Source organism: Anopheles ziemanni, chromosome 2, assembly GCF_943734765.1.
Source record: "Anopheles ziemanni chromosome 2, idAnoZiCoDA_A2_x.2, whole genome shotgun sequence".
In the NCBI taxonomy this organism is placed as follows: domain Eukaryota; kingdom Metazoa; phylum Arthropoda; class Insecta; order Diptera; family Culicidae; genus Anopheles; species Anopheles ziemanni.
Window position 1 is genome coordinate 94,295,154 of NC_080705.1, and position 14,116 is coordinate 94,309,269.

Sequence of the window (14,116 nt, forward strand, 5' to 3'; positions counted from 1 at the left end):
TTCCTTACCAAGTAGTGTGACACTGAAGGGTTCACTGAAGCAGTAACTGCCGCAGCGTTTAGGAGCTGTTGCGAACCTCCTCCCACGGGCCCGACGGTGGCCACGGGTTTGCTCTCTACCTTCGCGTACAGAGCCGCATTGTGGAACTTCGGTTTGTACGGCTTTTCCACCAGCAACTGCTGTGGCGAATGGACCCGTTCGTCCATCGGTGAGCTACGGTAGTTCATCTGGAAGACAAATCATAATTGTTTGACATATAAGTACTTTGGAAAAAGCGCCGGGGAAGCGAGTGATGTAGAATTGAACTTACAATTTCTGACCCACTGTTACTGAGCTCTTTGTCATCGATATCGGATCCCCCTAGGGAACCACCGTCCTCGTCGCCGTTGGGGTCCTCACATTGACTCTTGGATGCGTGTGCACGTGAGCTGGAATGTTAACCAAAGGTACGTTAGTGTTTACACTATGCTTTTTGAAGTATTCCTACTCCGCTTGATTTAAAGATTTCCCTAATAGCAATAACAATAAGGACCACTAGCAGCCAGATCATTGATCTCTCCCAATTCTGCTCCATTAGGTTTGATTAGAGTTGTACGTATATAATCTTTGATGTTCGTGTTTGAAGTGAAGGGTACACATGTGCTCCTATTCCCGCACGCCCGTACACAATCTATCACATAACAGTGTTTTCTGTACCTTGTATACACTCGCTACTGATAACGAAATGCGTCACAAGAAATGCAATCAGCAGGATGAATGATTCTAGATAGCTTCGTTTAGACATGTTCGAACTTCTGTCTCACAACTCTCAAAAAGGGCTCTCTGGCCAGTGCCCGATACTTACCGACGGTGTTTGTAGAGATTACTCTTCGTCTTGAAGGCGATACCGCACAGGTCGCACTTGAAAGGTCGCTCGTTAGTGTGCCGGCGGATGTGCTTCTCCAGCACCGACGGTTTGCTGCAGTTCATTTGACAGTACGGACAAACGTACCGGCCCGGTGGTCCCGGGGCAACGACGGCCGTATTGGCAGGTGCACTACCACCGCCGACGGCCGCACCGGACGTCGTTGCGCTGCTGCTGCTCACCGCTGCGAAGTGGTGACCACTGGTAGCTCCCAGGTTGGAGATAACGGAGCTCGGAGGGGACGGCGAACCGGACGATCCGCCGGAAGACGACGATAGACCACGATGCGACGGCGGCTGTGCACCGTTCGCGTAGTGCAGGGCGGAGTGATACTTTAGCTTCTCGCTCGTGATCGGCAGCAGCAACGTTCCATCCACTGCCCGCTGCTGCTGCTGCTGCTGCTGTTGCGGATAGGCCACGATGTACTGAACTGCGCCACCACCGAGCGGTGAGTAGGGCGATTTGGCGAGCTTATTCGCTACACTTAAATCACAGTTATCACTGATAGCAGCAGGAGCAGATGACAACGACAACGACGACAACGACGACGACGACGACGACGTTACCGCCGCTGCTCCCTCTATGGCCGATTGTGGAAGCAACAACACATTGCCGCCACCGCCGCCGCTGCTGCTACTGTTGTTACTATTACTAATGCTACCGCTTATGCTAGTACTACTACTACTACTACTGTTGTTGCTGCTACCGCTAGCACTGTTTGCACTGGTTTGTTGTTGGGGTGGCAGCCCCTGGTGCGGCTGCTGCTGATGATGATGATACAGCAGATGGTGGGGCTGGGGATGGTGATGATGATGATGATGATGCTGGGGCAACAGCGGCTGGGGCTGGAAGGCGGCAACAGTGGCCACTCCAGGATGCAGCGAGGGATGGAGTTGATGATATTGGTGCTGTAGCTGTTGCTGCTGTTGTTGTTGTTGCTGCTGCTGGCGATAATCGAAGCCGGCGTTTGAACCGATAAGGGCCGCGGACGATGCCGCGACCGCCGCAGATGCTTCCCTATCAGCTCGGGCAGTCGAAAGCGTATTGTCCGTCGGAACTCCACCTCCACTCGCCGAATTGAAACCTCCTGCTCCTCCGCTTCCTCCTCCACCGCCGCCGCCACCACTCGGTGTCCGTACGGCTACAATTTTGGTAGATTCGTCACCGGGAGGGTCACCGCAAGCGACACTCCTATCGCCACTGGCGTGTTGTTGATGGGGGGAAGCGCTTGGCACTAATGGCCGCGACACGCTGGAAGACGGTGGTGGTGTGGGGTGGGAAATGAGTGGTGCCACCGTGGCGGATGGACGTACCAACGGGACCAGCAGCTGTTGTTGCTGTTGTGGGGTGGACGACGCTAGAAACGAGTTTCCCGTCGCAGGTTCCCGCACCGCCAGTTTGGCGCTCTCTGGCTCCCTTTCCTGTACGGTCTGCCGCTGCTTCTGGTCGTCTTCCTCCGTAACGGTGGCACTGGCAATACGTTTGAATTTTTTATGCAGGTACTTGAGGTCCGACGGTGCACCACCTCCACTGCTTGCCACCGTCGTCGTCGTCGTCGCCGGCGCAGGAAGGCGGGACATACTACTACTGTTATTGTTATTGTTACTCGTCGCCGGTGACGTGTTCCGTGTGGCCGCGTTGCTTTCCGCGCGCTCGCTTCCCGTCACTCCACCACCACCGCCCCGTCGCCCCGTCTCGGCGGAGGTCAGTTTGGCCGGCTCTCCATCGCCACCGTTGGACTGTTGCCTTAATTTGCTTTCGCTTCGATGGTTGGGTATCTCCATCGCCGCCTTCCCACCTCGCGCACCTCCACCTCCGGGATCATCTGTAAAGGAGAGAGAAGAAAAAGAAAAACGCGTGAGCAAAGGTTGACAAGTGGTGTTGTGTGCCGATTGTAGTGAAAATTCCGTCGCAAAAGCAAAAACAATCCATTAGGTAAATCCTAGGTGTCGGTGGACCGGGGGCCGCGTAAAGTGCGCCCGTCCAAGAGGGCAACCCATTAGGGATTCCGTTGCTCGTACTCCAACCGAGAACCGAACAATAATCAATACCACAAGCTAATCATCATTTCATGGAGACAAACGTGTCCAATGGAAAATGGCACAGATTAGTTATGATGCTAAATTCAAAAATGAAAATGATCAGATAACTGCAAAACCCATTTGGTGAAACTTTGCGTTATTACACGAGCGGATATCATTTTTATGTCAAACGCCCTGCCAGAGCCTACTTTGATAGTAAAAGTCTGGGCAAAGATGACAGATAAAATCCTCGTCTAATAAGGGTATAAAGATAATTTTTTAGTTCACCTCTAGTTCTTCCAAGCCTTAGTGCCTCCTCCAGAACAATATTCAATCTTACCCAATTGACACTCGGTAGATTACTGGGCTGCGGCATGGAAATCATAATGTGAAACAAGATCCAGACCGACACAAGACCACGCTGGAGTTATGTCCAAGGCACAGGCCGGTGAAGCGGACTGCTTCCCGCTCACACATGGTTCCTTCGATCAAGTCCAGTTTTTTTTTACTGTCACTAGCACAACGATCTAAATGCAAACTTGCACGTTCAGATACTTCACTCACTTCCTCGGACGCGGGAGTTGGCAATTCACCTCCATCGACATGAACACCTCCAAAGGAATTCTGAGCAAGAAAGTGGGGCCTCCTTTTCCACCGCGAGGCTGCTGCAGCTGATGCTGGTGGGTGGATGGTTTGCAGAATTATATTTCGCCACAATATTTACACAAACAACAACCAGCTTGCTTAGGCGACCAGAGCATACGGAGGAGAGCCAAAGTCGTCAGACGAATCGGTTCGGTTACGGAACCCACATAGATTTGTGTCGAGAGTCTGGTTCTCTACCGTCGGTGCTCTTTTGGTGGGAGGAATCGGGCGTAAACTCGTTTTCAATCGCAAACAATCTGCTTTGACGAAACCAACGAAGGAGCGAGAAAAATATTACCATATACCACCACCGTGGGTGAAGGTTACGAAACGTTATAAACTCAACCATAGTTCCGTTAAGTACTATTCTGAATTTAAATTTCAATTTCCTTATCCTTGGTTAATTTTTGTAAAGTTGGCCTAAGCAAAAGTATAAATTGATGGACAATTTCGATTCCAGGTGGAGGCTTTTACTGATCGCGAACATTCTAAGCCTCTGCCTCGCCTCAGGAAAGAGAGGTGGAGTTTTATATTTGGTGACGCTGGTGGTCATTTTTGCCATATCAGTAATCTTGGGATTTCCCCCCCTAAACTCATGAAATAGACAAAATACATTTGATAAATGATAAAAAAGTGGGTGAGTAAGAGCAGCAATGTGTCTAATCGTGACACTCCTGCCAAGGAATGTTCCTTCCTACCTGCCAAGGAATGTTCCTACCCTAAAGAAAAACAGAAAAAAGGTACGCGATAACGCATGAGGAGGAAATGTTGTGGTGAAAAAGATAAAATGCCTACGGCATCGGTTCACCTTAACCTACACCAAAGAAGCGAAGCCTCATATGTAAGTCGTTCCTTTTGATGTTTCGGTGAACAATAATGAGTTTCTACGGGGGGTGATGATTTAAGCGCAATAACAATATTATTTTCACCCCCACATCGGGTAAGGCTGAAAGGGAAGGCTGTGAGGGTAAGCATCTCTCACAGCCACCGAATCATCAGTCGATCAGCTGCGCCAAATGCAAATCCGGCCAGAATTACCTCATCCTACTCCTCGTCGACATCATCGACATGATCGCAATGATCACGCACACCAGCGGGTTGATGCTGACGTCATTTGGTTGACGGAAGCCTCAAAGAACGCCACCCCCTCGTAGGAGGGAAGAGCCCTCACGGATCAACTTGCGCAACAGGTTTGTGGTACAGCGCCAAGAGGAGAGGAGTTGTTGTTCGCAGGCGAGGGCGAGACTCGCGAGAAGCGCGATCATTTGGGAGCGATGTAATTATTGCTTGATAATCGTTTATTGATGATGATGGAACTCCAACCGATGGAATCGCGCAGGTATTAGTCAGCATGGTCAATCTTCTGCCTAGCACTACAGAGTCCTTCACGGTTGAAGATCAGACATGGGAATTAATGTGCTGCTCTACGCAAGAATGCCCGAAAAAATTATGGAAATACAAAAATATACTAGGATATTGGTATGGTCACTTAGAACTTTAGGATTTGCCTCATAATGTTGGACAATGTTTACGATTTATGGAAAGCGATAAAACCAGCAACAACAGATACAGATTAAACGCCTAAAATACTACAAATTGATGCTGTTTTCCGCCAGATAAGAATTTAAAGTTGAAGAGAGGTGTTAGAAATAATTCAAACCATTAGAGATACTTCCCCCAAAATTCCTCATTTCCATTTCCGACGAACCGAACTTGTCTTAGCACCAAAAAGAACTCTTATCAGCTGTAAAAGAGCATTTGTGTTGAATTTAAATCAGTCTGACATTGGACAACCAAACAGTACAAACGGAATACTGCACGGCCGAATTGGGCTGGAGAATACCGTAACGTCGGTGGAACCACGCACTATCTCACCACCCCATTGCGCCCGTTTCGTTCCCCGCTCCTCTTCGCTGATCTGTGTCAATTGTAACAATGATCAGCGACGGTCACCCGGCACCCCACCATCTGCTCCTCCTCGTAACGGCCTCGCAACTCGGCTGGTGGAATGATTCGTTCGAAAACAGACCGTTTGGAATCACGATCGCAATGCCCGTCCGTTCCGTTCGGATTGAGGCGGACCGTGTGAGGGATGGTCTTAACACACGCACACACACACAAACGTACGGTTATCGATGATCGACGAATTGGAAGACGACGACCGCAACGGACCGCGGACAGCGTAACTTCTCGAACGTAAGTTCGCGGCACACGCGCGTGCATGCCCTCTACCGGCAGTCTCCTAACCCCTCGCTTCACCTACCCGCCCTCTACGAACACTGTGTGTACAAGTACACACAGTTGTGCTGCGATGTGCGGAAAAAAGTCGTTGACGCAAGCGTGTGGTGTCTCTCGCTTCCAACGCGGTCGGTCGGTCGGTCGTCGTCGCGGCGTCACGTCATCATCAGCGAAAAACCCCATAGCGATCTCGAGCCCCAACCCCCTTTCTCTTCCCCTTCGCAGGAGGAAACCGGTCCCAAGCCCCAAAGCGAAGGTGGGCGCAAAACACCTCGTTCGCTGTCTCTCTCCCTCTTTCTCACTCGAAAGGTGTACCATTCATCGTCGCGCGCACAACACAAAACCAAACAAAAACAAGAACTAACGCCGGCACCTCGCGAGCTGGATTCCGGGTGCCGCGTGACCGTCCAATATTCCAACGGTGTGCTGTGGAGGTGGATGGACGGGGAGGGCAGAAGAGAAGCGCCGCGTCGCGCACTTAAAAATCCCTCGTGGAAACAACACACGAAAAACGCCACCCTTATCGACGGGGTTCGGGATGTTTTTTGGTTTGCTCGAACTGACCAACGGAAAGGCATAAAGGCGCGACGAAGAGCGGGGAGCTTCTCATGGGGAAAGACTTTGCAAAAAAAAAAAAGAAAACAACATTCATCAACTCCGGCCTGAACTAGACACGGATGGTCAATGGGCTTATCGGGAACGGGGTGGAAAGGGGAAATGGGTGGCAGGGTGGAGTGCTATAGGTCGTAGAATATATGTATGGAGCCCCGATAATGACATGTGGTGTAGCACTTTGCGGCTTTATCATAGTGCGAAAGAAAAGGAAACCGCTGGTCAACACTCACGGGGCGCGAGTCTTCCCTTCTCTTCCGCTCACTCTCGCTAAGGCCTAAAATACCAGAATACACTTCACAGATGATCGCGAGCGGTCGGGGTGCGCGCTATTTGCGCGCTCGCATCGTATTTGTGTTGGTTTTTTCTCGTGCGCGAGATATGCCGCCAACAACACGACGCGAGAACCAGAGAAACCGGAGGCGCCATTGTGGCGGGAGATTCGATTCGAAGCAGAGTTTCGCGTCACTTTGCCTACGAAAAGCACCCAACATTCTGCGAAACCCACCCGGCTCGACGACACACGACCGCCACACGTTGATCCCCTCCCCACCCCACTCCACATATCTTCCACTCCATGAAATATCTACCACCTGGTTCGACCCACCATCCCCCCGTCCATCCCCGTTGTATTTGCAAATGTTTCGCGTGGCACTGGTATTCTCCCCCACCCCATTTCCACCCCCACTGTTCCACTCTCGACTCCTACTCAAACGAGCGCACACACAAACATAGGTGGCCAGTTTGCAGCAACGCATCGCAGGCGCGAGTGGGCGGCGAATGTAAGCGATCGCGCGTATTAATATTTTCTGCCCCACAATCCACCATCCACAACACCGGATCAGATCGCTTCGTCACCTGCTTCATTCCCTCACTGCGAATGGCTGTGTACGTGTGCGTGTTCGGTGGGCAGGGGTCGGCAAGAGATGCATCTCTTGTGCAACTTGCCTGGCGCGAAAGTAAGTCTTGTCATTTCCCGCCATAGAAATATTTAATCGGAGACGCTGGAACATAAGAGATGCTGCATTCCATCCAGCAAAAGCTAGTGCTATTTGATTAGTTGAACGTTGGACACATTGCTTAAACGGTTGAGTTTTCATTCATACTCAAGCCCCAACGAACGAAATACAAATATCGAAATGAAAAGCGTATTCATACACGTATCCGTATTTACATCCTAAAGGGTTGGCTTAAGATTTGTCCATCTGTTAATCGGAACATTTCCTATCTGGAATTCATTTATTCACATTTAATTTGATGTAGCTCAAAGCAAAGATTTGTATCACAAAATGCCAGATATGCGGACAGTGACAATTAGTTTCCCCAACCAAACCAAAAGGTGGTGTTGCCAACCCCTGGATTTATAGGGCGTTTCTGCTGCTACCTTCCCTCTCGTTTGCGATTCAGATGGGCAAACAATGCCAACACCGCGGAATACGATCGAGATTAAAACGGGGGAATGTGCAACGGCCTGGGCCTCCGCGTCGCCCCGTCAGCGCATTTCCCGGCGACTGGCCAACCGAGGCCACACCAACGTGTGTGTGTGTGTGAATGATGGTGTGTTGTACCGGGGTACCACTCCTATAGCACACCCCTCCTCACGCGGTGTGGACGCTCCGAGGGTGATGATGAATCGCGCAAACTGGCAAAATGTAGTGGCGCTCTCGGGCTAACGGACTATGGTCTTGCGCGCGGGGGTTTCTTCTTCATCCGGGGGGCCATAACGAGCATGAGTTGAGTAAGGTAGGGTGAAAAGGCGTGGGGGGAGGGGGTTCGCTCGGCCGCTAACTGACCAAGCAAACACGCCACTTTTTAAGAGCCAAACCAGCTGAACAGCTCGCGTCAACCAAGGAGGTGATATCCCCGTCCGTGTGTGTGTGTTGTTTTGGCTGTCGTTTTTTTGCCCCGCTGCGCTCTTCACGTTTCGAGCACGATCACTCGGATCGAACGATCTTCGAAAGAAACGCTGTATGCTCCTCACCGGCTCCTCGGTTCAACCTCCTTCTTCTTCGCTTCCTTCCTCGCCAAAGAATCCCTACCCACCCACCGTCGCGTCCAACCGGACGGGGCTTTATTTTTGTTTTGGTGAGCCAATTGCGCTCGCCAGCGGAAAAAACACACTCACAGAGACCAAACGGCTGACTAGACTTCCATTCCTTTTGGCCCTCTGCTCGTTGCAGAGAGATGATGGGGGGGGGGGGTGGGGGGGGGGGGGGATTCTCGGGTAGAAATAGATGAAGAAATAAACCTCAGGCCGGGCGGGAAATTTTATGAGTATGCAATTTTCACCGCCATCGCGTGGCAGACGGAGTAGGCGGGTTGAAATGGAATCTGGAACGGAGCGAGGCGGGAAGGAAAAACAGATATTGCACGAGTGGCACGAAGCAACGCATCGTTAAAGCTGGATACATTACTCACCGTCGCCATATGGCGAGCTTGACGGCGACCACGCAGTCTTAGGAATTCCCTGTGTCCGCGAATGTTCAGTTGGAGAAGGTCTGCTGCTGAGGAGCGGTTTCACGAATCATATTCTAACCGGAAACGGACTGACGAGCGCGATGTGATAATACGTCGTCAGAACAGATTCTCCCAGACCAAAATACTCTCCATTCTTCGCGAAGGGGGAGAAGGGAAGGACATGGGGTTGATGGCAATGTGGGGCGGCCACAGCGCGATTGTGCCTCCATCAGCCAACAAAACGGCGAACGGCGAGAACGCTACGGAAACCGTGCAAGATGTGCTTCGAGTGGGTGTCAGCTGTCCCGCAAGACGACGCATTAGCAAGACACCACAAATAAAGTGAAATATGTATCAACAAGCAAAGCGTGGCCGACGATAGAACGTTAAGGCATCCGACACAGAGCTTGGAAGTCGGGACAATTGGGACAAAGTCCAAAGACTAATGTGGCAACACACGATCTACAGAGCCAAACACATCAGCGAGCATGGAGAGCTTTGCATAAGACTTAAAAAGGAAAGCCATTTTCATCAAGGGGAAATGTTTGCGAATTTGGATTTGTCTTTCTTTCTCGTTCCTCAAATATTCTGTAACTAGATAGGCCGATAAGATATTTGACCAATCATCGGGCAACAGCTGCTTCCTGCCAAAAAAAAAAGAGCAATAGATGATCAGGATGAAACGCGGAACCAACGGCAATAAGAAACTGCAAAGAATGCCAAACAAATGTCGTAACTGATATTTCAATACATTAAATATACACACACCCCTTTCTGGAGAAGGTCGGACCATCGGACGCGAAAGGCGTGTGATTATAAATACTGCCGTTACGATCGAAAAGGAAGCAAACACGCTGGATTTGAAAGATTAACCTACGGACTTGTCGAGCACGTCGCGCCTGGGGTCGACTCTCTCGTTCCTTCTCCAAACAAACTCCGAGTTTATCTAGGTTTAAAAGCGGGTGTTATTCTTATCGTTTGCTCAAACTTCACACGATAAGAAACACCCATCAACTGGTGAGTGCGTGCAAGGTTCGATCCTGCTTTTTTTCACGCCGGATTTTGAATTCCGCCTGAGATATGGGAACCCGCGCGGTTTTCGTTTGGTGCCTCCTTGCACCTGGAAAGCCCCGTTGGTTAACTCCTTTATGTTTTGTTTTGGCTTATTGGTTCGGTTATCTTGCGCCGTTTTTTTTATCGCAAAAGGTACCGAACGCACGACGATGACTAACGACAGTCGAAGCCGATTGGGCTGGCGTAGGAAACATTAGCCACGCTCGGATGCATTTTGCGTGGAAACTTGCATCCGGGAAAGTGCAAGCGACCTTGCGGAGACTCTTCCAAGAGAGAGTGAAGTATGCGCTGCACGCTTGTTAAAGCAGAATTTTGCTGTAAAACATCTGTTACATGGTGTGAACTAGTCGGTTTGGAAGGCCGAATTGCCAATCAAACGTGTTCCACATTTGGCTGCGAAACCTTGGCAACGAAACAAAGTGCGAATCTAAGTACAATGGCCCGCGGGGGGGGCTGATCACGCAACCAAAAAAAAAACGAGATATAAATCAATACAACTAAGAGGCCGATGTGAAGGTTTAATGTTGTGTTTGACCGATGCCACCTTATTTCGGCAACTGATGCGGCAAGAATGTGCTACATCTTCCTGTAGCTTAATCTAATTGAGATGGTCAGATCAATCGAACAACTTCTTACTCACGTTATCGCTACGAACCCTCCATCTGTTGCTAAAATTCGCAAAGTAAGTAAGTAGTTTGGGACAGTAATAATATAAGACCAGGTGTAAATAACCGGTGCAATGGAAAGGTTCACATGTTGTTGCAAATGAAGTTGACAAATAAGAAAAAATAAAACCGAATTCCCGAAACTCCGAAGACGAAGCTCCGAAACCCGAAATGAATAGCCGAACATAACACATGTTTCAAAGGAGGAGGGAAGTTTTAAAAGGTATATTCTTGGGTGAATAATTTGCGACGTCGAAACGAAAACACTCATAAACAAGCAAACCGCCGTGCTGATCGTGACAAACTAATTCATTCAACCTGCGATCGTTTCATGTCAGCAACTTCGACTCTGCCCCCCCTCTTCCTACCCTGCGCTGAGCCTGGCAACGAGCGGTTTTTGGTGCCAGAAAGCCGTTAAATGCTGGCGTTACAACGAACGTCGATCGTAAACTCAAAAACATCCTCGCCGAGTTGGCGTTTGGGCGATCGTTTAGGATGCGCGCGAGCCGGCAGAGAGATTGCAAAAACAACCTGCAAACACTACACGCGATGCTCTCATGTGTCTTTTTCCACCATCCTCCTGTCAACGGAAGCGAGGAAAATGATTTTATTTTTAAATTTTTCTTAGAAATCGAGACCGGTGCAGTTGAGTGGAAAAAGCGCCACGAATAAAAAAACACACACACACAAAAAACAACACGCGGAAAAACGTACCACCGAAAATCAGCTGATGTTAGAAAGAAGGGCAAGACCATGAAAACGGTGGTTTTAAAGGTCATTGGGATCTAGAGAAAAAAACTGGTAAATTTTTCAAGATTAGCTAAGTTTTTTCATTTGAACCAAAGATTTCAAAGTTTTGAAAATATATGCATAGAATATAGTGAAAATTATAAATTTAGTATACAAGGACAACTAACACTTCTACCACTTCTTATGGATATTGAACCTAGACTGTTTATGATATCTGTAAGACACATCCCTTTACATTAGATTTTTTGTTTTGCTAATCTTATCTCTGGAAATTTAAAGGAATTTAAACTACATCCTATTTAATTAACAGACTTATGTGAAGCAATCAATTGGAAGCTGATAGTTTTGAAAAAGGCCGCCTCCGCAGAATATATCACGAATAAATGGATTTGTCACTCGGTTTCACACCACCGCAAATTCAAACGTTTCGCATCCGATAAGGACCCAATAGGTCCAATGCACAACAGACAACCGTTCGCTGATGCCGATTGCGTCTCCCTCGCGTTGTGTTTCGCTTTTTTTTCTTCTAAGCACCCGCTTGTCACGAGTCACGCAACGGCCAATCTAACGGCCTGCAGCAGTATCAAGCATTCAGCTGACTATAACGTGCGCACATACACTAAGCACGTGCTAGTATCGGCGGCTTAGAGTGTGATGGTCTAATTTAGTCGAGCGGAAGCGTGAATTAGCAACTTGAGCTCGAGTTTCGAACACGTTCGTCCTTTCGCGATCACCTGCTCGACACAAACAATGCCTCTTGCTGGCGGCTTTTATTCCAGGTCAATTCATTCTAACGCCCCGGAGCAAGTCGGCAAGGCAAGCAAACTCTGCTTATCCGTTGTTTAGGTTTTTTGATAATAGTGACAAATAGTTTGTACATACGGGGGTCTGCGACAGCCGAGCGGTAGCGCCGGTTAGAAAATCGGCCCACGCCGGGGGGCTCACCACCTCGACGGGCGTAGGTTCGAATCCCAACCGAGACCGGACCCTCCCCTGTACGAGAGGACTGACTATCCACGTACAACAGGGAAACAAGTCTTGTAAGCCCTTAACGGGGGCAGGCATGACCAAGAGGTCGTTACGCCAAGGAGAAGAAGTTTGTACACTAACGAACATTTTAAATTCCGCTGGTAAAACTCTGCAATCGAAGCAGGCTGCGCCGCTTTAAGGAAGTGACAAGCGTTCCGTAAACATTTCGTCAAACGCACCGGATTTCGACGACGCCGCTTGTTCAGCTTTTAGCGCTCGGCGCGTTTTGACGTCATCGGAATCCACTTTGTGTCGCTCAATGTTCACCTTCAAGCACACACGGGTTGCGATGCCCCTAAAACGGGTAAGATTTAGGAAAGCCCGTACAGTTCCAATAGGAAATGGTTCCCCAATCGGAGCGAGTGAGCCATAGGGCATTTAGCACAATCAGCATCATTCTTCCTGGCTGGAGTGTGTAAAGAAGCACAATCACACCCCCTCCCCTCGCTCCATCGCTAATCCAAAGTGTTCAGAGTGATACATTTCCGCCTGTTGACCGCCGGTCGTGCTTACAGTGCCTGTGGTGGTCCTTTATCGCCATCGTGTCCTCCTCCCCGGGACCGTAACGCCATGCGAGCAGTCGCCACCGCCGAGTTACCAGCAACAGATGCTCGGTCGAAAACGAAAAGGAAGTAGAAGAAGATGCTAGCAACAAATCGCGGTCACGGGTTGGGGGGGAATGAGATAGTGAGCGAGAGACGCGGATGCTCCACTGCTTCGGCTTCTTCGTTCGCTGGCGACGATGACAAAGGCGATGGCGGCGACGGCGGCGGCGGCGGCGGCTAGTGGCGTTATCGCTAATTTAATTTACGCGATTCCGCGCCGGTCGGCACACTAACCGAACTCGGAGGGCACACCACACACACACACACACACACACACAGACACATGCACACACTCTTGGGGAGGTTTCGCGACACCCGTCTGTCTAACCCCGCGAGAGAGCGCGCGCGCGCGCGAACGCGAGAGTAAGGTTCATGCGGTTTCATTTTACCCCGTTTCCCTTATCACAGCACCACCACACGAGACACACCGTGGCGCAGTTGTCCGTGTGTGTTTTATTATACAGCAGACATCGAGAGGCGTCGACGAGTCAGCGCGACGACCAGGCGAAGGCAGGCAGGGCAGGCAGGCAGGCAACAGAGATGCCGTCACAGGCGGCCACTTATAGCTTACATTGCGCTCGAGGCCGCACCGACCGACCGACCGACGGCCCAAATCGTTGACTTTTGCACAGATCGGTGGTAGGAGCCGTGTTTTCAACGTCGGCTAGGGTTTACTTTTTTTTGCTCACCGTCCATCTAATATCATCACTTCGCCATCGACCACCGCCGCCGTCGCCGCCTGCTTTGCCGCTTTGATGAAAACGAAAACCTCGCCCAGCGACCGTCATTCGTCCGTCACCATGTTTACTTTATTATGCATGCATTTTCAAAAACCAACGCGAGTCGCTGTGCGTTCCGTTCCGTGGCCCATCGTCATCGTCATCGCCATAGCCATCGTCGTCGTCGTCTTCGTCGTTGGTAATAATTGAATCTCTTGGTTACTAGCTTCTGCCCTATCGTGGAGGTCGCGGGTCGGGTGTCCAAAATAAACACTACTGGGCGAAACAAGGAAACGGCACGCACAGTGCGACCGACGACGACTTGGGAGGGAATTGAAACTGTCAACTCTGCCGGAGCAATCAAATCAGCGAGGAAGGGCGAGTGAAGGGCTTTTCG

At 50.1% G+C, this 14,116-nt stretch overlaps 1 protein-coding gene across 1 annotated transcript in view; it reads right to left on the bottom strand.

Moving 5' to 3' along the window:
* The window catches only part of LOC131294820 (uncharacterized), a 38,077-nt gene that overhangs the window by 7,775 nt on the left and 16,186 nt on the right, over positions 1-14,116 (bottom strand). Inside the window, exons 3-5 of the mRNA XM_058322866.1 lie at positions 845-2,729; positions 311-428; positions 9-227 (exon numbers count right to left, since the gene is read on the bottom strand). Of these exons, the coding sequence (XP_058178849.1) occupies positions 9-227; positions 311-428; positions 845-2,729 (2,222 nt within the window). The remainder of the gene's footprint in view (positions 1-8; positions 228-310; positions 429-844; positions 2,730-14,116) is intronic.